This window comes from Aplidium turbinatum, chromosome 2, assembly GCF_918807975.1.
Source record: "Aplidium turbinatum chromosome 2, kaAplTurb1.1, whole genome shotgun sequence".
In the NCBI taxonomy this organism is placed as follows: domain Eukaryota; kingdom Metazoa; phylum Chordata; class Ascidiacea; order Aplousobranchia; family Polyclinidae; genus Aplidium; species Aplidium turbinatum.
The window spans coordinates 50,084,258-50,109,955 of NC_137473.1; the positions used below are offsets into that span (position 1 = coordinate 50,084,258).

Genomic DNA, 25,698 nt, shown 5'->3' on the forward strand with positions numbered 1-25,698 from the left:
AACTACATAAAAAGTGTAACCAGCGTTGTTTAGGATTACCTTAAAAGGTAAGTTTATGTCAAAAACAGGCTGGATTGGTTATAAAAGAACTTGGCCTTCAAACTCGAAAAGTTCAGTTTCTTTTTGTTGTATTAAACTAGAAAAATCAAAATCCTCCACATGAAAGCTGTAGCAGTGCCAGCCTGGAAATAAATTTACAAAAGTATTTTATTTACGTTGGCCATAAACTTCCTAAGACTTAAAACTTTACGTTTTATTGAAGTAGATAAAAGCACTATCGCTTTAAAAAACGACATCGAAAAGCTAGAACCCGCAGACTTTTCAACTCAAATTCAAACAAAAATCGATTCATCTTTCTTAGTTTTGCTTTATTGAATTGTTACCGTTTACAGGACGGACATGTTGAGGTTGCTAAGTTGCTGCTTGATCATGGGGCAAAGGTTAATATGCCAATCGATAGCTTTGAGTCTCCACTCACACTCGCTGCTTGTGGTGGTCATGTCGAACTTGCCGATCTCTTGATTCAAAAGGGAGCTCTCTTGGAGGAAATCAACGATGAGGGGTACACTCCATTGATGGAGGCCGCCAGAGAAGGACACGAAGAGATGGTTGCTCTTCTACTTACCAAAGGTTTTTTAGTTTCTACTTGGTGAAGATTTAAAGCAAGGGTGCTCAACGTTTTTTTGCCACATGTCGCTTTTTGCGAGTTTTAGCGACCGCATTGCATTTTTAATCATTTTTCTTTGAAATTCGGACTAAGATTGCATATTCTACAACTCAGATGGAGAGTGGAGACCTCAGGTAGTGTTCCTGCTGGCCGCACTTTGGGCACCGCTGATTTAGAGAAATGAACTTTGAACGCCAATTGATTGTCGTATTGTTCAAGTCGTTTGCCTTGTATCTTTTATTGCTGTGTCGCCAATTTCCTTTTGGAAACTATACCGATATTGCAAACTCGATTCACCATATTTCAAGTCTTGGGTGTGGAATTAGCTTGAAATCCTTTGAAATTCATTACAATAAGATGTAAATTTTAATCATTGTCATTTAAATCACTTCGCCAGTTGAAGTATGTTTTCGCGGTGCCAAGCAAAATTCAAAACCCTTGCTATTTTGTTAATAAATTTCTGGAAGTTGCTAAATCACTGTTTTCTCGGTGGTTGTTACAATGTAATTACCATCAATTTTTCTTTTCCCATTCGCCAGGTGCTGTTGTCAACACAAAAACCGAAGAAACCCAAGAAACAGCGCTAACCCTCGCCTGCTGTGGCGGTTTTCTCGGCTGTGCCAAGCTCCTGCTTAGCGCCGGAGCAGATATCGAGGCCGGATGTTCCACTCCTATCATGGAAGCTGCACAGGAGGGACAACTTCACCTCGTTAAATATCTATACGAACAAGGCATGTTGAGCAAGTTCGCTTTTTTTGTCACAATATCCTGTTTCAAATACGATTAGGCCTTGCCAATTGTATTTACCTCTTTTCACTGCATGCTGCTAGTTCTGGTAGTTTCTGCTTAAACTACTTAAAACGGGTCTTAATTTTTTCCTGGTTATTGTGTGGCTTGTAAGCATTTTATTTCTGCTTCCGGGATATGTGCGGTATTACCTTACAAGTACCGCAGTATTGTTACCGCAGCAACAGTAGTGTTGTTTGATCTACATCTACATTGTATAATGTATATATGTAATGTACAGAAGATTAGAAGCTGAAGTCAAGTGATTTTTTAATTTCATGAATAATTTCGAAGGGACAGTGCTCATCACATGCTGCTGCAATTAACAGCTTTGTTGTGAAATTTGATTTTATTGCAGTAGTTGATAATCATAATTGGTATGTCAGCTACGTTTTAGCATGGATTGGTGATGTACATTAAATGTTGCTTAATTTTTCAGTGATAATTGACTCTGCTAACTTCTACAAGATGTGTTTCTCGGCAGCCGATTTGTAGCAAGAATTGACAGCGATAGACACCGTGTTTTGCCCATGAGGCTGGGCTCGTCAGTATCGCACCACTAATTCTGCCACAAACGTATTCGACCACCGCTTTACCAGTCAGTTGCTCAGCCTTGTGCTGATAGCCGGGAAGAACGCCCCTTTCTTCACAATCTACAAGATGTATTCATGTACTAAAAAAGGCTTTATACGAACATTCCTAAACGTGTTTTTCTTGCGGTAATAGTATCAGAATGCTCTTTTGCTTTTTTCCCGTTGCATCATTCCCGATCTTGTTCACAGGAGCAAACATAAACGCAACAACATCGAGCGGCGACACTGCTTTGTCCTATGCGGCTGAACACGGACACACTGACGTTGCCGACTATCTTTTAGCAGCGGGTGGCGAGTTGGAGCATGAAACTGAAGGGGGTCGCACCCCCCTGATGAAAGCTGCTCGCGCGGGGCATCTATGCACTGTACAGTTTCTTATTTCCAGAGGTGAGGCAGTTGAATTTTTTTTACGTTATTTTAACCGGGGACAGTGTTAAAACATTATCATTGTAAATACGTGTGGAATATTATATATATACAACTTGAGTTTTGTGAAAACTGACTAAGAGAGAACTAAAATCATATTAATTTGTCGAGAAACTGTTTTATCTATCCACTTGCGTTTAAACAAAAAGGTTGGCTTAATTCCTAGTTCCTACCCTCAATCAAACTCCATCTGAAATCGTGTTGATGATATCTGAGCTCAGATTTTGCTCATTAAGATTTCATGTCTTAACATCTTTTCACTCCATAATTGTCCATTGCAGGTGCTGATGTGAACCGAAAAACCAAAAACAACGAGCATAGTGTACTATCCCTGGCATGCGTCTGTGGTCACTTGTCCGTTGTTGAGCTCCTCTTGTGTCATGGTGCCGACCCGAATCACAAGGTGAGATTGACTTCGGAAGTTGCACAACTGTCCATTGCTTTTCTAGTAGGCTCCCAGCCAGCAAATCAGTCCTTTTTTACATTGATTTATCGTCTGCAGACGTTGAATCAATGTAAAAAAGGCTGATTCGCTCGCTGGGTTCTGTTTTTTCAACCTTGCCAACATCACTGCGTTTGGTTCCAATGACAATGCATCCATGTCCACAAACACAGCCAAGTCTTTACGTCCATGCGCAATTGCGCATTGACATGCTTTTTTAAGGATGTGCATTGTTATTGTGCGCGAAACGTCAGTGAAGCAATCAAACAACTTTTATGTTTCTGCTTTAACTTTCGCATTCATCAGGTGAACGTTGCAACAGGTGCTAGAAGAGTTTGACTTACCTATGCCTTAAAATGACCTGTTACTTTGCCAACCTTCGAATATTTGTTTCAGCTCAAAGATGGTTCAAACATGTTGTTGGAAGCTGCCAAGGGCGGCCATACTACGATCGTTCAGCTTCTTTTAGACTTTCCTCATAACTTCATGTCCCTCTCTCCCGAAAACACACAGGTTTGACGAGCGATACTTTTTTTATTCATTTACAACAAACTCGATTTTTCCAATTATAAATGAAGAAGCGTTTTTGAGTTTTTATCGTAGCATTTGGCCAAACGTTATTTACAAGTCAAATTTTAAAGCATATAAACATCATTCAAACGTTGTTACGTACACCACTGGTAGATATGTGTATTTAGCACCAACAGCTTGTATTATGATTCCATTAATTGTATCATAGGCTGCACTCGCTGTAGCATTTTTACTGTTGAAAGTGGCTATTCCATAAATGGTAAATTTACCGGTTGAAGTTAACGATATGTTTTTTCTCAAAACTCACCACGAGTTGAAAAATTTGACGTCAACGTTTTGAGTTCTTGCTTCTTTTTTGACATGAAAGTCACGCGGCCATCAAATCAGTCTTTTTTGCATCTGTTTAACGTCTGGAGATGTTAATTCAATGTAAAAAGGGCTGATTTGTTGGATGGGCAGTTTCACATATTTCAACAATACATTTCGTTACGAAACCTCATCTCTGAATTGAATTTATCCTCAAGGTCACTTCTCCTTCTCCTGAACAATCGACTCCCCGGGTCCCCACCCAGTCCCTGCCCATGGTGGTTCCTCCACAGGAGCCGGATCGGGCTCCAGAACATCCTCTTGTAGGAGGAAGTAATCCTTCTGAACTTGCTTGTCTAACCGATGCCCGTGACATGCAGTTGCCAGAAGATAACGAAAAAACCGCCAGTGAGAGAACATTTCAAATTGTGTTTTCTGTCCACGCATCTCCACGGTGCCGTGAGCAGTTGTTTTGTCTTAGATTTCTGGTTCTCTTGGTGTTTTCGTGTTCATTAAGATTTCGTTTTGTTTTTCCATTTTGTTAAAAGCTTAGTTGGTGTATTTTCCAAAAATTTGCCCTCACAAAAATGCCTTGTTCAGCCCTATCACGAAGTTTCTGCGTTTATTTTGCAAAGTATTACCAACCAAAAGTTTTGAAACTAGTGCCGATTACTTCCCGTGTCTTAGGTTTGAGGGAACTTTTTTGGCAGTGGAGGAAGTGATTATGCCAATGACATGATTCAGTAGAGCTGCCACTTGTTTTTACTTCGCCGTAGCTTTAACCGAAACGCTGTAGTTATTCATTTCATTACTCATACATTCTCATCCAACTGCTGAGTAAATAGAGTGGCGGATTGACAACATTGAGATTGAACTCATGCACATTGCTGATACAAGATTAAAATCTCAATTCTTATTTCACGGCGACCGCTGTTTGATTCAGTTGTTTTTACTTGCCTGACTTGCAGCACAAATTAAGACGTTTTTTCTATGTGTTCAATGAACCAGTCTTTTTGGCTTTTTTAACTAGTCTAAAATGTCTTTAAGCGTAGATTTATTCTAACTTTGCTGCAGCTTCGTTTTAATCTCTTTCCATTCACCCAATCTCAGGTCAGCTACAGGCGTTTTACCAACAGCAGCTCCAGTATTACCAACAGCAGCAAAATCTTTCTGGGCCCCGGAGCGAGGCCCCCTTCAACACCACCGCCCTAGTCACCCATCTCATGCAACAGGGTGGCCTCTTGTCCCAGGAGTCTTCCCAATTATCCCCTGAAGGCAAACTGGCTGTGGACAAGGATGTCGCTTCCACAGTTGAATCATTTCTCAAGTCCATGGTTGGAGAAAATGCGGGTACGTACGTGAACTCAGCGTTCTGCAACGTTGAGAAATGGTCTAAATTCTATCGCTTGCACAGTTAAAAATGTTTCATATTAGGTCGAGGCCGTTTCGGCTTCGAATTCCTCCAGTTATAAGTAAAAAAATGGCTATGAAATTGCATCATTTACGATTTTATATTGTCATCAAAAAGAAAGACAATGTAATTTATATTGTCGTTTCCATGTAATTCTATGAACAGATACGACCAAACTACGGCACGAGCAATAACGTAATATACAAAAATAAACCGAAAATTGCTATTAATGAATTGTATCTAACATAAAAATGTCATGGATTCTTGTATTTAAAGCGTTATCATTTGACTTTCTATTTCAAGTTTTTATTGAACCAAAGTTTTGTCTTCACTTAAGTTGTGATGCCATTAAAACGTTAACCTAGACTGCACCGAAATGCTAGCTGAGCAGCCAATTATTGTTTTATCATCAAGACGCGTAAACCTTCCCTCACCGGTTGAGTTGTTTTATTTTGATTCATTGGCATTTATGAGTGCTTTCAAATATATGTTGTGTTACCACAGACAAGTCCCGAACTGCCGAGTCCATAGTTGAAGAAGCTCAGGGAAAACTAACCGAGCTAGAACTGAGAATAAAAGAAGCAATTGAGAAGAATGCCCAGTTAAAAAACGTGGAAATGATGCAGGTAAGTGGATAAAGTTACATTTTTACCCTCAATATTTGGCAACACCAGCTATATATCTATATATAAATCCGTGCTTGTTTACATTGATTGTACGTCTGCAGACAGTGGTCGATTATTTCATGCTCTCAAGAAATTTTAAGATTAAGAATAACGTCTATGGTCATTGGTCAGATGTACTGGGGGCGTCCTCGTTTGGAAATGTTTAAGAATCTTTTAACTTGGACAAAGCAAGAATTTTTAAAATTTAATAAGAACAATGGACGATCGATCGTTGTGAAAACTCGCGGTAGCCTTATTCAGGCATGGCCAATGATGATGATGAATTCTGTATGACAGGACGACCATTTACGGAAGGAGAAAGTGGAAGAACTGTACAAGACAAGGGAGGAACAGATCCAGAAAAAGCAGAAGATTCTCGAAGAATTGCAAAAGGTAATTCATGAAAGAACAATACTAGATTAGCATGATGTTTTTTTTATCATTTCTGTGTTTTCTTTTAAAGATTCTTTTTTTAGCATTTTCATGGAATTTATTTTTATTTTTTGAAAGGTGGAAAGAGAATTGCAGATGAAGACACAACAGCAATTGAAAAAACATCATGCAGGTACTGAAGAAGAAACTCCTTCACCAAGAGGTTTGTTAAGCGAAATGGTCTTTGAATACTAAGTTTTCCCTAGATTTCAATTAGTAGAATACCCTTTTACGTACCTTAACCTGGTTGATGACTTTGAACTGGCCAAATGGTAAGTTTCAAAAGTAACTACAACATTGATCAATCATACATTTTTCTTTAAAAAAAAAAACGTTCACTTTTCCTTAGCAGTTAAAACGCTCTCTTCATACCTGTTTTGAACCTTTCAAGATGCACACCATTCCAACAACTCATAGACTCTTCAGCAGACTGTCCGTTCATTTGTAACCAAGACACTCTATACAAGTGGTTTTTCTATTGGATGACGCCACCAATCCGAATAGTAAAATCCTCACCATCATTGGTAGAGGGGTCGGCAACAACACTAAGTAATGCTTCCACTCAAGATGTTGCTTTTGTTCATGATATGTTTTGTGTTCCAGGCAATCCTGATGGCAGGGAGGTGGCAGCGCATTCCAGTCCATCTGCGAATGTAAGTCATTGCTTGTGTGAGGAGTCGGTAGCCAACTTTTGATTGATTTTTTGGATTTTCTTGGAACTGATGAGGCCTAAAACTGACAAAATTGCATCTTATGGTCATGTTTTCAATAAGTAGCATAACAATACAGTTTGTCGTAACGCAAACAGATTGGTACTTCCATTTTCAGCAGAAAAACGTGCTTTTCTTATAGCTTGAATTGATGTAGTAACTTCATCTTCTTTCATACATTCAAGATTTTTATGCTGGTCAGACGTGCTGTTTCTGAAGATGCATTTTGTTGGGTGAACAGTGGACACCTTCAGTAGTGACTTCTCCTTGTGCGTATATATTCCAACTAGGGTGACACAAAAGCTTTTCGGTTTCATTTATTTTAACCATTGTCTTTTTCCTAGGCTGCCAACGATACAGTGGAACAAGGTGGTGAGAATCACTCATTTGATAAATAAACTTTATTGATATGGAACAGTGTAGATATTAACTTTAACTTGTTTACATTGAAATCGGTCTTTCCGTATTTGTTTTAAAATTTTACGATAACAATCTTTGCAGAAACAACACAGCAGCAGTCTCAAAGCACCAACAAAGTGAGTGGACAGCACACAATTTTTTTTTTGCAATATTTTAGAAAAGTTTTCACCAAAACGTAAAAACCTAACCTTAAGCTGAACCCTTTATAACTTTCAATAACGTTGAAATTACGTCATTATCATCGTTCGTTTGCCGGCAAGGGTCTGAAGATCATCCAGGGTCATCAAGGTTGTGATGTCTTCCTGCGATGTGATAGATTTATTTTAATGAGAATACACGTGGTTACATTTTAGGTGTCATCTGCTGTGGCAAGACGCGACAATCCGGTACCGACTCTCCCGACAAACCAGCAGCTTCACAACGGTGAGTCGTGAGTGTGCACTGTGCAGAAAAGAGAAATTCTAGTACTTCTACGTCTGCCTACTGCCTCTAACTTCTACTTGTTGCTCTACGACAATAACTGGATAGAACGCCCCAATTGTTGCATCATTGGTTGTAACAATCGATTGTTTTGTTTTCATAGGGCCCATGTGCTACAAAAAATCTTACTTTGGTTAAACCAAAGTACCGTGTTGATGTGTATTGGCGATGTAGTAATGTCGCAAATATGTTTTTCAAACGGTTCTTTACCAGGTTCGTCCGGGTCATTTCCTCAACCAATCAAAGACATGGACGAATCTTTCTGCCAATGTGTCTACCATCCCTGCTCGCAGCTATCTCACCCCCAGGCAGAAGGTAGCCAGAGAATCATCATTATTCTATTGCTTTAGTATAATTAGCAACGTAAAGTTTTAACCATGCAATGAAAAAAAACTGGTGTCGCAGTTGATCATTCAAGTTGTACGTTCTTAGCCAGTTAAATGTGAAGTTTTGATATTCTTGTGTCAAAGCAATACATACCGGTGCTATTTACATTACAAAAAGTATTCAATGCCAAGCAAAAAAGCCAAACAGAGCGACGTGTATCAAATATAGTTGCTAGTCACATAAAAACCTTTACAGCCTGTTTCACTCCAAGTAGGGTTACTGTATCAGAAGGTTCTTATTCAAATAGATTTGAAATAGTAGATTTTATTTGAATAAGGACTTTCTGATAATCCCAATTAAGGTGATGCAAGCTTTAAAGGTATTTAGGTGAATAGCAACTGTATTTGTTACCTCCTTTCCCCTAGCCTCAGGTTTTGCCCAATCAGGGGTTGTGCCATTCCCGAATTTGGAAATCGATGGCCACACGGAAAGCAATCATGACACTCCCTTGACCCTGGCTGCCGCGGGGGGACACGACGACCTGGTGCAGTTTCTCATATGCCGAGGAGCAAACATCGAACACAAGGACAAGAAAGGTAACAAGCTTGAAGCAGGGACATGTCAGGACACCAGTACTGTGGCATCATGCTCACAATTATGTGTTTCATTATTTGTTATGACATCTATTCTGGCAATGACTCTACTTTAGTACTTATAGAAACGCCTTTAAAGATTGCACTGTAAGCTTTGATGCCTATCCGGCCAACAAAACTTTTCCCGTTTGCTAGCTCGGTGCTAACATCAACGTTACGTGACGTCGAGCGGACATTAACAGCCCATTGAATATTTATTCAGTGGAAAGTTATTCGGGAAGTTCCATTGTTTTTCACCTTTGAACTCATCGACCTGTATATTTCCAATTCATATTACCATGTCTTACATTAATGCTGTTGAAAACTTGACGTGGCTCTTTCACAGGCTTCACTCCCCTGATACTTGCTGCCACGGCCGGCCATATCAGAGTGGTGCAGCGATTGCTGGAAGCAAATGTGGACATCGAGGCTCAGTCAGACCGCACCAAGGACACTCCCCTCTCTCTGGCTTGTTCTGGGGGCCGAAAGGTAGTTGCTGATTGTTATCAATACGTCATACAGCATTAACCATCAGTCATTGTAAGTTCATCGTCAGTCACTATTATGTCAACATCAGTCTCAGTGCAGGGTAACCGCCTGCTCTTTTGTGTAAGACGCTTTGGTGTAGATATGTTGGGTTGGGGCTTGGCAGAGAGTGCTGCCTATGAGTGTCGTGAGGTGCAGACGACAGGCTATATATTCAAAGATTGGCCGCTGCACAGACTACCTCATGCTATGGAAGGTCTAGTTTCCATTGACGATGACACCAAAGAAGTGGCTAACCGATTGGTGCCCTGACATTTAGCTACAATACAAAAGAAGTCTGTGTTTTAGCGTTAGTCGCAGTTCTTTCACCCTCAGTCACAGTTATATAATCCTGCACAAGCTTTTAAAGCTGCCAGAGTCAAACTCAAGACACGGCTTCACTTAGAAGGATCACTATTACAAAAAATAATATTTTTTTAATGCAATGCAATTAATAACTTTGTGGCAATGTGACGTTATTTAAGAGGGGTGCTGGTTGTTCAGTTGTTTAAATCAACTCCATTAGGATTTCTGCTTGACAAGAAATTCAAAATGTTTTCTGTGTTCCCATAACTGATGCAATTTATCTTTTCCAGGATGTAGTTGAACTCCTCCTCATGCGAGGAGCCAACAAAGAACACAGAAATGTGTCCGACTACACCCCGTTGTCTCTAGCGGCCTCTGGTGGTTATGTCGGCATCATCAAGATTCTGCTCAGCAGTGGAGCAGAAATTAACTCAAGGTTCGTTAAGATCGATCATTTTGCGTTGAATTTATGTAACATTTTTGTGTTTTTTCTGATTATTGATAAATTGTTTCAGGCCAAATCTTTGACATCTGTCAAGTCTTAACCAGAAAACTAGTTCAAACATTTTACATTTCTTCATCGTTTACGTTTATAAAAAAAATATTAGAAAAACAGCGTTGTGGATTCAGGGAGGTTACTTTCTCAATTCTGAATGATTATCCTACAACGGAAGATTTAAAAACTCACTGCTTTGTATTGGCGTCATATTTTTCAACGCAGTCATTGTTGCAAATACATTTCTAGAAGGTTCAGTGGTTCCAGTCACCGTACGGTTCTTTCTAAGCCAGCAAATCAGTCATTTTTGACATTGATTCAACGTCTGCAGACGTTGAATCAATGTCAAAAATGACTGATTTGCTGATTTGGATTGCATTGCTACGTATTTTTTCCTTAGAACTGGAAGCAAACTTGGTATTTCACCGCTGATGTTGGCCGCCATGAACGGACACGAAAATGCCGTGCGGCTGCTGCTAGATATGGGAGCGGATATCAACGCCCAGGTATGCGAATGAGCAAAAATAACGCAAAATTACCTTCAACTTTACTTTTGCAAAACTGATTTACCGGCTGGGATTCCTATGTTTTGTGACGAGTTCGTTAATTTCAGATCGAAACCAACCGAAACACGTCGTTGACTCTTGCCTGCTTCCAAGGCCGACAAGAGGTGGTGAAGTTGCTCGTGAAGAGGAAGGCGAATGTGGAGCATCGTGCCAAGACCGGATTGACTCCTCTCATGGAGGCAGCATCCGGCGGTTACGCGGACGTAAGATCGCCTTTGAAAACTTTTGCGTTTTTTTTTCTACATTTGTTTTGCTACAATACAAGGAATCAAAGGCAACGGCAGCTGCCTAGCCAAGTGGTGAGAACGTTGGTGTGACGATCAAAAGGGCGCCGGTTCGACACCGCTCAAGAGCATGCGGCTGTGTCTGGCATGCCTGGAGGAGTGGAGGTAAACATGAACATTTGCCTTTTCGTCCACTCAATTCAAAATTTTCAAACCACCCGATGTCAACCACTCTGAAGATCATTTTTGGGCTGCGCGCCATAATCAACCACTCTGAAGACCGTTTCTGAAGATCATTCCCAGGCGCTATGGGTGATACAAAGGAACAGCTGTATCATATACGAGTCACGAAAATTGTTCATTGTTTTAATCTTACCAGACGTTGAAATCATCTTAAAAAGACAACATTTTTAAGTCGTGATGACACTTTTGCTTGCTAATATGGCAGGGGTCACATTTGACACTTTTGCTTGCTAATATGGTAGGGGTCACATTTGACACTTTTGCTTGCTAATATGGCAGGGGTCACATTTGACACTTTTGCTTGCTAATATGGCAGGGGTCACATTTGACACTTTTGCTTGCTAATATGGCAGGGGTCACATTTGACACTTTTGCTTGCTAATATTGAAGGGGTCACATTTGACACTTTTGCTTGCTAATATGGCAGGGGTCACATTTGACACTTTTGCTTGCTAATATGGCAGGGGTCACATTTGACACTTTTGCTTGCTAATATTGAAGGGGTCACATTTGACACTTTTGCTTGCTAATATTGAAGGGGTCACACTCAATTAAACAAATTTTACAAGTTTCAAAATCATTGAAGTTTGTTGCTCAGCAAACACGGTTAATCTGTTATGTGGCAACAGTCAAAATCATTACTTTTTGACATAGATTTAACGTCTACGTACCGTTAATTAATATAAAAGGTGCGGGTGTTGCTTGGACAGAGATATAGAGACTTTGATAATATTTTTGTTGTAGGTTGGCAAAGTTTTGTTGGACAACGACGCCGACCCAAACGCGGCACCTGTGCCTTCGTCACGTGACACAGCTCTCACCATTGCGGCCGACAAGGGACACATTAGGTTCTGTCAGTTGGTTCTTGAAAGGCAAGTGCATAATATCTTGATGTTGTCCAATTTTGGGCTGCGCGCCATAATAAATTTGAGGCTTTCTGCTTGCAAACTTTGTCACCTTGTTTCTAAACTAAAATTTGACTCGCCAATTGTTTTCCAATGTTTTAACTTGTTCTGTTTAAGCTTTTGTGAGGCGGCTTACTCACCTGTTTAATGTTTCTTCATCACGTCCAATGTTTTGCTATGCTTCGATCGAAATTAGTCTCAACTAAAAAATGTAATTTGTTGTATTTTCTTGAAGTTTGGTCAAGAACCAGTCCACTGTTATCAAGGATCGCACTTTAATGTGCCGGTTATCTTAAGTTCTTTTTAACCATCGTATAGTTCTGATCTTTTCGCAACGTTATTTAGACGTGATTTGAAGTTATTTTGACACCATGTCCAGTCCCCCTTTTAACGAAAACTTCTTTTACCAGGGGCGCACAAGTAGACGTTCGCAATAAAAAGGGCAACACCCCCTTATGGCTTGCTTGCAACGGGGGCCATTATGAGGTTGTCAAGCTCCTGGTTAACGCAGAAGCTGACATCAACGCTGTTGATAACCGGAATGTGACGCCACTAATGGCTGCCTTCCGTAAAGGTCACGTTCAGGTGATTATTATGCTATGCATTGAACAAGAAGACATTTTTGTGCTATGTGTAAATTCCGGAAGAAATTGCTTGTTGCTTTACAAATTGTATATTTTTTCGTAGTTTCTGTGATCTGTTGTGAAATTTCTTTTTTAGCAATGCTTTATTTATCAGTAAAAAAGTGAAAAAATAGTTTCTGTAAAAGAAAAGTAAAAAATAGTTTGTCATCCTTTAATAACTTTTTTAAATAAATTTGAAACTTTAACGCTCTTTGCCGCTTTTGTCGGATAACTAATCCGTTACTGGAAGAACAACCACAACCACAATCATTGCTCTAAGTCTAACCTAAAACCTCTTTTTTCATCAGGTTGTGCGCTGGTTGGCCACACAGGTTTCTCAATTCCCGTCGGACGCCGAATGCATGCGCTACATTGCCACCATCTCCGACCGTGACCTTCTTAAGAGAACCCAACAATGCATGGAATGTATCGGACAGGCGAAGGAACTCCAAGCCCAGGAAGCCAACAAGTTTGCCTCGGAGTTGCTGGAGGAGATAGACATGGAAAAGGTTGCCTACGATGTTTTGATTCGCTGTTGTAACGACGTTTAATTAACGTTAACGCATCTAACTATAGAATAGAAGTCTAGCAAAGGTTGATTTTCGCATCTCATTTTGACAAAAAATATTGGAGATTGATTAGAAAATCAAAATTAGTCGTCATCATTCTTCGTTTTCCTCAGAGCCTGAAGGAGGATTTGAAAGAGAAAGCAGCGCGAAAGCGACAGAAGAGAAAGATGAAACGGAAGCAAAAAACAACGAAGAAAGAAGACGGGAAAGAAGATGCGGAAAACGACACAACTCAAAGTAGGTTATTTCATCATCGTCATCCAAATTCAGTTTTGTTCCCACGAGTGGGGACGATCGATTCTTTCCCTGTAGCGATTCCTTTAAACTTTTATAAACTTTACCATCTATGCCATATTACCTTCTTTGCAATATGGCATGGTTGTCTTATGAGTTATTGTGAGAGCCGTGTCATCAGGCATGATCTGCGTTGGAAGCCACAAGGTTTTTCACTTTTGCCAGCCCTTTCTGCTTTGATCTTTTTTGTGTGTTTGGATTCTATTCTTTTTCAAGGTACTTGAAAGGCTAATGAAATATATCGCTCTCTTACTGGGCTCTTCCAACATTAAAATTACGTCTTAGTACGCTTGTTTTCTGTGAAGTAGTTCGTTATCATCTTTTGTCTATTCAGATCATAAAGAAGCGCCACAAGAATCATCTGAGTCATTAGATCACGTGATTTCGTCAACCAGGGATTTGAGAATTACTTCTTCCACGACCATTACCCATGTGACGTCACAAAAGGCACCTGTGACGGTACCTCAATCAGGTGGAGTTAGAAATAGTTGTTCGTTTGTTTATTGATCTCTTTTCAAAAACTTTACCAGAATGTAGTCTCATTTTATCACAGTTGAACAGCGTCGTGAGTTTTCTCTTATGCATCACGTTTATCAGAAGATCTATTTGACTGGCCTGTAGAATCAACAAAGACTTAAAGGGCGGGGAAACCCAAATTAACTTTTCGCGAGTTTTTTGTTTCAGCGTGATGTCATTGTGTACAACATGCGTTTTAGCAAAAAAAATCCAAATTTTGTTGCCCTCGTCTCGCTAAGACCGCTTTTGTTTGATACCCCTTTGCGAGGTCTCGTTGCGCATCAAGCTGTGATGCTGTTCGCTGTGACGTTACAAGATACATAATATAGTTGTGGCCGAAAGTTTAAGACCAGACTTGATTTATGACGATTTTTGCATTACTTCAAGATACTGCATCAGATATAAGATGATGCAACTGAAACAATATCTGATGCAGTGTTTTGAAGTAATGCAAAGATCGTCATAAAACAAGTCTGGTGTTAAACTTTTGGCCACAACTATATGTACCTTGTGACGTCACAGCGAACAGCATCACAGCTTGATGCGCAACGAGACCTCGCAAACGGGTATCAAACAAAAGCGGCCTTAGCGAGACGAGGGCAACAAAATTTGGATTTTTTTTATTGCTAAAACGCATGTTGTACACAATGATATCACGCTGAAACAAAAAACTCGCAAAGTTAATTTGGGTTTCCCCGCCCTTTAAAGATTCATCGGTAGTCCAGTCTAATAGAGTTACCAATTTCTTATGGTTAGACCCGAGCTTATCTGTGATTTTAGTATCAACTTGCTGAGTTTTGTGTTTGCACTTGCTAAATTTTAGCATCTACTCTCATCAACTTGTTGAGTTTTGTGTTTGACCTTGCTAAATTTTAGCATCTACTATTCTACTCTCATCAACTTGTTGAGTTTTGTGTTTGCACTTGCTAAATTTTAGCATCTACTCTCATCAACTTGTTGAGTTTTGTGTTTGACCTTGCTAAATTTTAGCATCTACTCTCATCAACTTGTTGAGTTTTGTGTTTGCACTTGCTAAATTTTAGCATCTACTCTCATCAACTTGTTGAGTTTTGTGTTTGAACTTGCTAAATTTTAGCATCTACTCTCATCAACTTGTTGAGTTTTGTGTTTGCACTTGCTAAATTTTAGCATCTACTCTCATCAACTTGTTGAGTTTTGTGTTTGAACTTGCTAAATTTTAGCATCTACTCTCATCAACTTGTTGAGTTTTGTGTTTGAACTTGCTAAATTTTAGCATCTACTCTCATTTAACATTAGATAGCAGAGAATACTCGTTATTTGCGAACAGTTATTTCGAACTTGCTTTTTACAGCACCGAGTACTTCCACCATGCTCGTTGAAAAACCCGCAACGAACGAAAAGAAGATGTCATCTCCTGCAACAGAGAGCGCTATAGACTCAACAGTGTTGCCATCTTCTCCTGTCCGAGTGAAGCTTGACACATCGGAGATGAATAGGAAAGAGCAAGAACCACCACTCAGCCGTGAAAAGTATGAATAAGACTTTGTTTATATGAGAGAGTTTGTACTCGAAACTCATTGAAACATTTGACTGATTTGTTTTTAACTGCTTTTAATGAATCAGTTCATTTATTTTGCTTTGTCGAGATACACAGTACATTATGTTTAACCGAACAAAAAAAAATTATGAATGAACCAGCATGAGCTTATCATTTCACAATTCTTTTAATATAAAACTTTACTTGTACAAGTTCCATGGCAGGAAATGCAAACGCTCCCTCATTGATCGAACACCTGAAGTTCAGTTCAACAGGCCATAGCCTCAAGAAGGGCCGTAGGTATTTCTCTCTAGAGCAGCGTACTGTTCATAATCATGAGAGAAATCAAGGGCTATAGTCAAAGGGGCGCCTTGACCTGACAATTTGCACTTTCCCATACGGTTGCCAGTTTATTTGCAAAGGAATGATCATCAATTACTTAATGCAAATTAAAAAACTATTGTTTTATCTCATTCCCACTTGTCAGCGTTACTTCCAATCCTGGTGAGACATCTCCACGGCAACCAGCTATAAGGAAAGTGCGAAAGCCAACTGAAACGACGATGAAATCATGGCCAAACAACCGGTAAGTCCTCAATTGTGCAGAGATCTAGGTTTTCAACCATTTCGGCAACGCGACCGCTGCACCTTCCATCACAGCTGCCGTTTTAACGAGCTTTGTCATGCTCTTCCAGTGACAGGCTGTGTAGATTTGAAAAAAAAAGGCTTTTGATGGAATCATTCTGCATTGGCGATCCTCATGGACTTTTTTACTTGTACTTTTATTATCGTTTCTTTTGCCTAGCGTTTATCTGGTTTTTGAAAGCTTCTACACTGGGACATTTATTTCTGACAGGGAGACAAATTCTTACGACAACGCTGAGAGCTCTGGCGAGTCTATGTCATCAGTTGTCAGGTCGTCATCTCGTTGCCCGCCGCTTTCAAATAACAACAACAGCCAGCCAATCACCGCTCGAAGCTCGGTGACCACGCCCAGCAAGCGCTCACTGCGCAGAGAAGAAGGATGGAAAGAGGTTGCAACAAAGAGGTGAGAAATTACTGTGACTAATTTTTGCTAATGTCAGTCCCAGCACCTCACAAGGGTACATGGTTGTAATGAGATGTGTGATCTTTATACGACGACGTTTGACCGAATAAGTCATTTTAGCTCACAAGCACTGAAATGTTCAAAATACATTTCTCTGCCAACGAAGTGTGTAGCTCTGTGGCTTATAATAGCAAGGAAACCTTACAGATATGAGTCTGGAAAAGGTGTACACCTTTTCCAGTTAGTTCTTCCCACTTTTGAGATATGAGTCTGGATACGATTATTCTGTACAACTTCAAAGTGGACTTGCTCTAGTTTCTATGGTTTTTCATAGTAATTTACTACAAAACCATTTTTTTAGGGCTATGCATCATACCTTGTCAATTTTTCATATAATCTCTGTTCATTTCTTTACGTTAATGTCACTTTTACGTCATCTTCAGTGGGAAACGCATCATGGTGTCGTCAAATCTGATCTCGCGTGTGATTGGACGAGCTGGTTGCAACATCAATGCTATTCGTGAGGTCACAGGGGCGCACATTGACATTGACAAGCAACGAAAGGGAGCTTTGGAAAGAACTGTTACTATTAAGTATGTTCGCTGTTTTTCTGCTTGCATCACTAATTTGATTTCAGTTAGTAATTGGCTGATGTGCCCGACCCAGCTTTTTTTCCCAGACAGCAAAATCCGTCACTTTTACATTGTTTCAACGTCTGTAGACGTTGAATCAATATAAAAATGACAAATTTTATTGTCTGGGTGTGAGGCTGCGCTGAAACTGTCTGTCTTGCAAAGCGCTAAGAGCGATGCACATTTGCGGTGGCTACAGTGCGATATAGAATTTTTTATTTTTATCAAATCCGTGCAGTTGCAATTTGCCGCACTAGTAAACCGGTGATTTTATAAAACATTTTTCAGGATCTTTTCTTTATAACAGTTCATAGATCATAACTATCCAGCTCGCAAAACCTGTCCTTTTTACGGTGATCCAACGTTTGCAGACGTTGAATCAATGTCAAAACGACAGATTTTACCAATTGACTATATTCTACTTCAGAGGTGCGGCGGACGCCATTCGCTACGCTCAACAGCTGATCACCGCCCTGCTGAAGGAAGACAACACGGACAATGAAGTCATTGACGTCATTTTCAAAGCACAGGCCGCTCAAAACCAACTCCCTGTTGCGAAACCAATCCAGCACAAAGCCACAATGGCGGTTGTAGCCGCCCCAATCCCGTCTAAACCGGCTTGGGTGGTACCACCATCTATAGTGGCGCAATCGTCTCGCCAGGTATGCAATTGTTGCCCACACTTGAATTACAGAACTGAGATGATGTGAAGTTGAAGAGTTGAGTTTGAGAACTACTCAATTCACTGAAGTGTTGCATTTTCAAGATTCTTTGAACTAATGCATTAAGCTTGTCAAAACTGTCATTTTGATTTTCCCCAAGATAGGTTAGAGTTCAACTAATTTTTTTGAGTTTTTAATACGACCTTTTTGTAAGTCAACCTTATGAATTATTAAAAATATTTCAACAGAACCACCAAAACGCCATCACTTCGTCTGTTGGAACCGATGGTTGGACTGCCCCTGTTACAATGTCAGCCACCTTGAACAACAACGCGTCGAACGTGCCGGGAAAATGGCCCCTTCCTTCTTGCTCAAGTACGTGAGAAGATTGCTTCTGTTCATATTTAGATCCAATACCTGGTCAAGTTTCTGTGCGATGCAACGTATTCGTAGGAATGGCTTGGTCGGCCTTTTCTTTTAAACAAATCATTCCCTTCAGTCGTTCAGCGCTGTATGTTGCATCTTGAATCTTTTTGAAAAAAGAATAGCTACCGTGGCGGTAGTATTGCACATAAAGTGCTGTGCATTTTCAAGTCGGGTATTTAATCGTTTACATTTTCAACTCGTCATATCACAGGCTCTACCCCATCCACTGATGCTTCATCGACGATCCAAACAGCAAGAAAAGCTCTTTTCGCGACACCCCAGCAACCTCCAGTCACTGCAGCCTCTTCCCCATCAGTGTCTTTTGCATCAAAGCCGCCAGGTAGTGTCAGCTCTTTTGTCAAAGCATCACGCTGTCGATTTTTATTGGCTTGCATCGTTTTGTGAAAACCGTTTTCTGGAAAGCATAATCAGCAAAAGTCATCTTTTTTAGATTGATTTAACGTCTGCACATATTGAATCAATGTGAAAGCAGTTAATTTTGATGGCTCAGACATTGCAACAATTTAACGTTGATTCATGGGAATGGCAATTTATCGATCATGTTATTTTCATTTCGTAGAATTTGTGAAGTGTTTCATTCTCTGGGTTAAGTGGTTCTGTGTTGTTGGAGCGTCGTTCTTTTGTGTAATAAGTGCATCATTCACGCTTGTGCTTTGTCACAGCGGATAAAGCGGTTTTTATATGATTTAACGTGTTTTCTTGCTTCTTCAGATAAGGTCGTGAGTAAGCCCGTGCAGCCGGTAGCACCAATGGTGTCGACCAAAATCACGTCAACGAGTGCTTCGAGAGTTTCCAAGTCTTCTTATGGTCCGGTCGGATCTGGAATTCCCTCCCAGCATCAAGTGTATCCCGTCATGTCGCAGCCCCAGCTGCCGTCAGATCGTCTCTGTGTGTCACGGCCGCAAGGTGGTATCCCATCTGTCGTTGTTGACCGAGTGAACCAGAATCACCCTGTTGTCTCGGGCTCCAGCAACAGTTCAAACGTCGCTCAAAACTCGCCTTCTGTGCACAGTGTTGCCCCACAGAGCCTCGTCAACTCGGATCAAGCTGTCGGTAATCCCATGCGGACCGCGACTGCATCTTCAGCTTCCGGCCACAATCCACTCATGCAGAATCAAAGCTTTAGAACTTCGGTTCAAAGTTCATCCATAAGTCACAACCCTGTCACCCCACCACACACTGGCCAACCAATCCAGAGGGTGAGTGGGGGTGTCGCGCGGACTCCCCTCCGAAGCTCTAACGTCGCCGGCGAATCGTCTGGCGCTTCAGGTTTGTTGTTACTTTTGTGCAATTTTAACGTTTTTTTTTTTTTCATTCCAACCTAACTTTATGCTGATAATGCCTCAAGTATTGCAAACAGTTGAAATGAAATCTCTTTATTATTACAATGAATTCAGAATATTGTGATACGCTGTCAGTATCTTCAACAGGCGAAGTGAATAGAAGTTACCCGCACATTCGGTCGGATGCCAACGCGGTGGCATCCCCCACATACTCGCCCTTCAGAAGCTCGTTCACACCGAACACTGCTCTGTGGAGCAACGAAGCTGCGCCCGGTATGGTAACTGTGTTACAACTGTGTTAATGGTTTTGTCGTTTGATTCAGGCTTGTATATTATTTCTCATTAAGTGTTCGCCCCTGCTTTCGGGAAGGTGAGGAAGCTATTATGTGGCCACCACTAAGCATGCCATTGAGTGTCTTGGCTAAACTTGAGGAGTTTAGAAACGTTTTTTTAGTCTTCGTCTTTTGCTTACTGTCTTTTTTAATGTTTTTGTGTGTTTTATATTATTTACAATCATTTCATACATTTTTATGTACCAATAATTTCCATAATCATAATCAACTATCGAAGTGAAAGTGAGGTAAGACTGCAGAAGAATGGCCGTTGGTTAGCCTATTTTTAATGACATTAGTTTTAAGTAGTAAGTTAGTTTGTTGTGCCTACTTGGTGCATTTGCTGCGAACGGCTTATCTCACCCGCATCTAGGCGCTATTGAGCGTTTTGCTACTTGAAATATGTTCCCTAAATGTTTAATTATAATGAAATAGCAGAAGATAGAAGTTTATTGTCATTTTGGTGACGTTAGCTTGACCCAGCTGAGCGTCGAACGAACGTTTGTTGTTACTCTACCTATGCGAACAAATACAGTGGCAGTACTAAGAGATTACGCACTTTACTGAGCCATTGGCACGAAGACCAGGCACACTGTTCAAAGCTACTACTGTTGTTTAGAATGAAACTCAACCACCTGCTTCGGAAACCTATTTGCTCGTACCTTACAGCTACATTGTTCACCTTTTACTGCGAATGCTGGCAAATCAGTCTGCATATGACAATTGCATTTTTGATTTTTGAATTCGTTGTAATGAAACGATAATGTTATGTTGAAAGTTTTAGCTTGAGCGTTCTTTATCAAATTAAAAAATGCCATGTTGTGCAGTTTCACCCTACGACGACCAACGTGGTACTAATCCAACCACTCTCATTGAACCCGATGCGCCAAAAGCTGTTGTCGACCAAGCGAAAGCTCCCGGCTATCGAGGCAGCGCCAAATCACCAGCTTCCGATAACACAGCGATTGGAAATTCTGCCATACAAGGTAAATTGAACTTAAACTCCCACCTCGCGTCCACAGCGTTATAGGTGGATTTATGCTTTGAATGTTCTGGAGGTTGCAAACCGAGCTTTTTGCACGAATGATATGAATTTACGGAATGACTCTAGAATTATTTGTTTATTTTATCAAATTCTCGCGCGTGTAGCGATTGGAGTTTGCTTAGATCAGTGGTTCCCAACCTGGGGTTCGCGGACCCCTTGGGGGTCCGTGGGAAAGCATTTGGGGTTCCTTGATTACCTTGATGATTTTTGGAAAAAAAAACGAAAAGGGATTTTTTTACTTTCATTTCTCTTTTTAAATGCAAATATGTCAAGCTCAAGCCCGCGAGAATAAACTGTACCGCCACAGTACCGGTATGTATTAAAATAAATCTATGCTGCTGCCTACAATGTGTACATTGACCTTAAACTCTATCTACCACAACTAGAGATGTAAATGCAAAAAAAACGAACCGTTTTTTTTTTAAAAAAAACGTGTTTTTTTTCAAAAAAAACTTGGGCCAAAAAAAAACACGCGTTTTTTGTTTTTTTTTGTTTTTTTTCATATTTTTCTGGAAAAGTTGCTAATTTTTTACAATTTGCAGCTTGGTTTCAATATTATGCTCTTGAAAAACATTAAACTAGTAAAAATGGTTTATTGGTGTGCTGGAATTCCTAAGTGTTTGTGCTTGGCAGCAGCAAAATATGTTTTTTGCATAGTCCTATGTTGTTTCGCTTTCTTCTTCATTCCCAGGCATGTTTGTGGCAGTAGACCTGACAAACATTGAATTAATGCAATTTGATACATGACATAATGTAGATGAGTTAATTTCTTTTTCCTTTTATGGAAGTTAGCCTACGATGTTAGTATACTGGTAGGCTACTGGTTATTCTTGTACACACTCAATAGGTTGACGAAATTTTGGCAAAAACAAGATGGCAGTATTCAGAACACACATTACCTTGTTTGTGGTAATTTACTAATGCAAGCTATTGCCAATAGCTTGTTTAAACATGTTTTTTAACTGATAGCTTAACAACGATGTATATGCTTTATAAATTTTGAAACAGAAGTATTCTTTTCGTGTGTTGTAAGGTCTTAGACACTTTGTCATTAATGCTTCCTGCAGATCATTTGTGACATAATGCAAGAGATCTTATCACTGATATTTTTAACTGTCAAAAGTAAGTGCATTTGTCAGAAAGGGTTTAGGTAAATGTTCCTTTCAAATGCCCACCACCCATGTTGACTATTGGCAGTAACTACCAACCATGAATGAAGAAATTTTTCCTTTAAAGTGGAGTTTTTCAGCACTGCTCAGTGTTCACATAGTGAATAAAATGCTTCATAATACTTTTCCTGACAAGTATACAGTTTTACCCATATTCTCGCAATGCACGATAAAGATACAAAACAAACATCAAAGATGAAAACTTATTTTATTTGGGAACTACGCTGGAGTAAAAAGGAGTGAGAATTGATCTATTGTCGTTACGCACCAATAAAACCATGATGCGTAACTTTAATTTTTTTTTTTTTTATTGGGTAGTGGACAGATTGATGAAAAGTTTGGCAAAAACAGAAAAGTGCTAAAGTCTCAAAGTCCTGCAAACTAGTTCAAATTGGATGGATAAGTGCAACCATACTTCTTTTAAAAATGTCTATGACAGCACAATAGTGTAGTTAAGGGAAAACAAACATGACTATGACATCACAAAGGAGTATTGAACCTCTTCATGGAAAATAAAAAACATCAAAATGTTTCCATCTTTCACTACATTTAAATGTGATTTGGGCTAAAAGTTGGGACCTTAGCACTACACTGCTTTTGCCAAACTTTTCATCAATCTTTCCTCTACCCAATTAAAAAAAAAATTTTTTTTTAAAGTTACGCATCATGGTTTTATTGGTGCGTAACGACAAGAAGTTAATTTATTATTATCTAAAAAAAGTAGTCGCCAAAACTTGTTTTAATGTTCATAAACAGATAGCCCACCCAGAAAACATGGGGTAAAGCTATAAATTATCTAAATATGTTGAGCGGTTCTTGAGATATTGCCATTTTTCTGTTGCTTTTTATCTATGAAGCCACCTAGTGGCTAAGGTTATTTCACTTATAACTCGAGAACCGCTTGTGTGATTTTCATCAAGTTTGCACCAAATGCACATCAACTGGAACAACCTCTTGACGTTGTACTGGAAAAGGTGTGGAGAGCTGGTCAAAAGTGCCTTTGTTAAGTAGAGAAACAAGACACTGACCACCTGGTCCTAACATGCCCATTAACCAAAATCCCAGGTGGCTTCGAAACTGTACATGAGTGTGGTACTGCATTTAACAACTGGATTGACCAAATTACAGACAATGCTTGAGATGTGCCAACCATAGGACACTGTTACTACTATTTGAGACAATGAGAAATCTTTATGGCTCGTGTGTTGAGACTTGGGATCTACAAAATTGCAATGAAAACATAGGCCTATACCAGACATATAGTCTGATTTGAAATAAGCTATACCAGTTATGAGACTGTTTCTTTGTTGAAAGAGACGCTATTGCAATGAGTTTACCCTAATTGCTGCATATTGTGACATTTAATGTCAAAATAGGTAAAAAAACAAAAAAAACAAAAAAACGATAAAAAACAAAAAAAACAAGCTCGTTTTTTTTAAAAACAAAAAAAACCGTTTTTTTACATCTCTAACCACAACACACGTCGAGTAGGCTAGGCTACATTCTCATGATTTCAGATCAAAAGAGTTATTACGCATTGAATTTCATTCAAAAGCTGTGGAAGAATTATGGTGCTCACAACTGCAAACCTACCCATTCTTGGCAAAGCAAGCAATTATTGTTTTGTTTCCATTCATAACCACTTACCTTTGCGAGGCAGGATTCTAAACTCTTGTTACAATAAAAATTAAACTTCGAAATCGCCTGGACGTTGAAGATGACATGCGTGTTGCATTGTCAAAAACTCAATCACAGTTCAGTCGTTTAGTTCAGGAAAGGCAACAACAGCCCTCTCATTAAATTTGATTACGTTGAAAAAGTTTCGGCATGGCGCTTTGGATCACCTTAATATTCAAACACTGCTGACATTTCTTGAACAATTCATTCATTTTCTTATTTGAGCAACTGTTTAACCTGATATTTGCCGCAGGAGTCATAGCGGCAATGCAATATGACACAGTACAGTAGTTGAGTAGCATAATTATTACAATAGTCAATAGTATGTTAATTGAGTTTCAGGCAAAATTTAGGTAGGGGTCCGCAGAATTAATAATTTGTCTAAAGGGGTTTGTGACAACCAAAAGGTTGGGAACCACTGGCTTAGATTGACCAACATTTTCAACCTTTACATGTAATTTCCTTTCTTTTAAAATATTTCTCTTATAGGCTTTAAAAGGGCTGTATGACTAGCCGAAACGTTTTCGTATTGTTTTTTTTTTGTGTGTGTTTATAATGTTAAATGTAGTGTTGTTGCTGAGTTATGTCTATTAATGGTTTAAAAAACTTACCTCTCTACCCAAATGGTATTTGCATGTAAGTTTTTACAAACACATTCAAGTTTTCAAAAAGCTTTTCGTCAAAATATCAAACGTTTGCGCTTCACGGGAGTCCTTTCAACACACGTTTGGAAAATCTTGTCCAAAATAACAAAATTGCAGTAAATCGTGATCTTAAAAAAAAAAACGACATAATTCGTGATTACGATGAATTACCGTGATGTATTTTTCACATGAGCGGTTTCCACGAATGGATGTGTGCTTGGGAAGGCGTTGTGCCGTTCATTCGCCTCTTTTGAACTTAGTCTTTGTTTCGAAGAGGCGGTTTTCTCGATGAAACCCAGATAGCCACACAAGCCTCAACTGGCCAGTTTAAAAGCGCGGGAAACTGCTGTTTATTATGGAAATATCAAGCCTTGTCTATTATATAGAATTGTGGGACTTCATGCAGCATCATGGGCGGATATGGGACCGCATTGAAAGTTAATTTGAGGGCGATAACGCTGATCATTTGTCTTCCATGATCACAGCTTCAGGGTGCGGTTATTTTTCTTTATCTTGACAAAAGATAAGTACTTTTACGTTTTTTCAACATCTGCAGACGTTGAAACCACGTAAAAGAACTGATATGCTGCCTCAGTGCACACACCACTCTTATCGTAGCATCCAAAAATATTTCGTTTGCATTGATTCAACGTCGTAAGTCGTTAAATCAATGCGAAAAGAATACTCCAAGAAGTGTTGGTGTGCAGACATGCACGACTAAAACTAATTTGTTTATGGACAGACACGTATTGCTGGAGCTAAATGTTTACCATGAACCGGCTTAAAAAATTTTAATTAAAATTTACATCTTTTCCTCTCAGGAAGATCAACCGGTGCCAACATTTCCGAGATTTCTACTTCACCAAGACCACAGCAAGGTTCTCCCGATACAGAAAGCGAGGTTAATGGACCGTCTAAGCCTCGTCCCATCGGCACGGTACTTCGAACGGCTTGATGTCATAACTTTCTTGTCGCTGTTATTGAACCTTCCATGTTGTTGAACTTCTGGCTGAGTTCAAGAAAGCGATTACTCTATTAGCCTTTCTGACTTCCACTGGTCATTTTCTCTTTACCATTAGATCGCGCTTAATTTCACCGCACCATGACGAAGCTAAACAGGTTTCGTTAATCTTGTGGTCCAATCC

General features: G+C 39.7%; 1 protein-coding gene across 1 annotated transcript in view; it reads left to right on the forward strand.

Moving 5' to 3' along the window:
• LOC145764379 (ankyrin repeat domain-containing protein 17-like) overlaps positions 1-25,698 on the forward strand; it is a 41,305-nt gene that overhangs the window by 10,267 nt on the left and 5,340 nt on the right. Inside the window, exons 8-43 of the mRNA XM_082575995.1 lie at positions 393-630; positions 1,207-1,398; positions 2,236-2,433; positions 2,754-2,875; positions 3,311-3,427; positions 3,970-4,159; positions 4,862-5,101; positions 5,667-5,788; positions 6,125-6,220; positions 6,338-6,422; positions 6,863-6,912; positions 7,314-7,341; positions 7,471-7,505; positions 7,743-7,812; positions 8,083-8,184; positions 8,622-8,792; positions 9,175-9,317; positions 9,950-10,095; positions 10,556-10,661; positions 10,769-10,924; positions 11,933-12,060; positions 12,504-12,678; positions 13,025-13,225; positions 13,399-13,522; positions 13,914-14,051; positions 15,429-15,606; positions 16,102-16,200; positions 16,471-16,662; positions 17,106-17,255; positions 17,722-17,956; positions 18,205-18,331; positions 18,594-18,722; positions 19,115-19,672; positions 19,834-19,959; positions 20,846-21,004; positions 25,375-25,490. Of these exons, the coding sequence (XP_082432121.1) occupies positions 393-630; positions 1,207-1,398; positions 2,236-2,433; positions 2,754-2,875; positions 3,311-3,427; positions 3,970-4,159; positions 4,862-5,101; positions 5,667-5,788; positions 6,125-6,220; positions 6,338-6,422; positions 6,863-6,912; positions 7,314-7,341; positions 7,471-7,505; positions 7,743-7,812; positions 8,083-8,184; positions 8,622-8,792; positions 9,175-9,317; positions 9,950-10,095; positions 10,556-10,661; positions 10,769-10,924; positions 11,933-12,060; positions 12,504-12,678; positions 13,025-13,225; positions 13,399-13,522; positions 13,914-14,051; positions 15,429-15,606; positions 16,102-16,200; positions 16,471-16,662; positions 17,106-17,255; positions 17,722-17,956; positions 18,205-18,331; positions 18,594-18,722; positions 19,115-19,672; positions 19,834-19,959; positions 20,846-21,004; positions 25,375-25,490 (5,442 nt within the window). The remainder of the gene's footprint in view (positions 1-392; positions 631-1,206; positions 1,399-2,235; positions 2,434-2,753; positions 2,876-3,310; positions 3,428-3,969; positions 4,160-4,861; positions 5,102-5,666; positions 5,789-6,124; positions 6,221-6,337; positions 6,423-6,862; positions 6,913-7,313; positions 7,342-7,470; positions 7,506-7,742; positions 7,813-8,082; positions 8,185-8,621; positions 8,793-9,174; positions 9,318-9,949; positions 10,096-10,555; positions 10,662-10,768; positions 10,925-11,932; positions 12,061-12,503; positions 12,679-13,024; positions 13,226-13,398; positions 13,523-13,913; positions 14,052-15,428; positions 15,607-16,101; positions 16,201-16,470; positions 16,663-17,105; positions 17,256-17,721; positions 17,957-18,204; positions 18,332-18,593; positions 18,723-19,114; positions 19,673-19,833; positions 19,960-20,845; positions 21,005-25,374; positions 25,491-25,698) is intronic.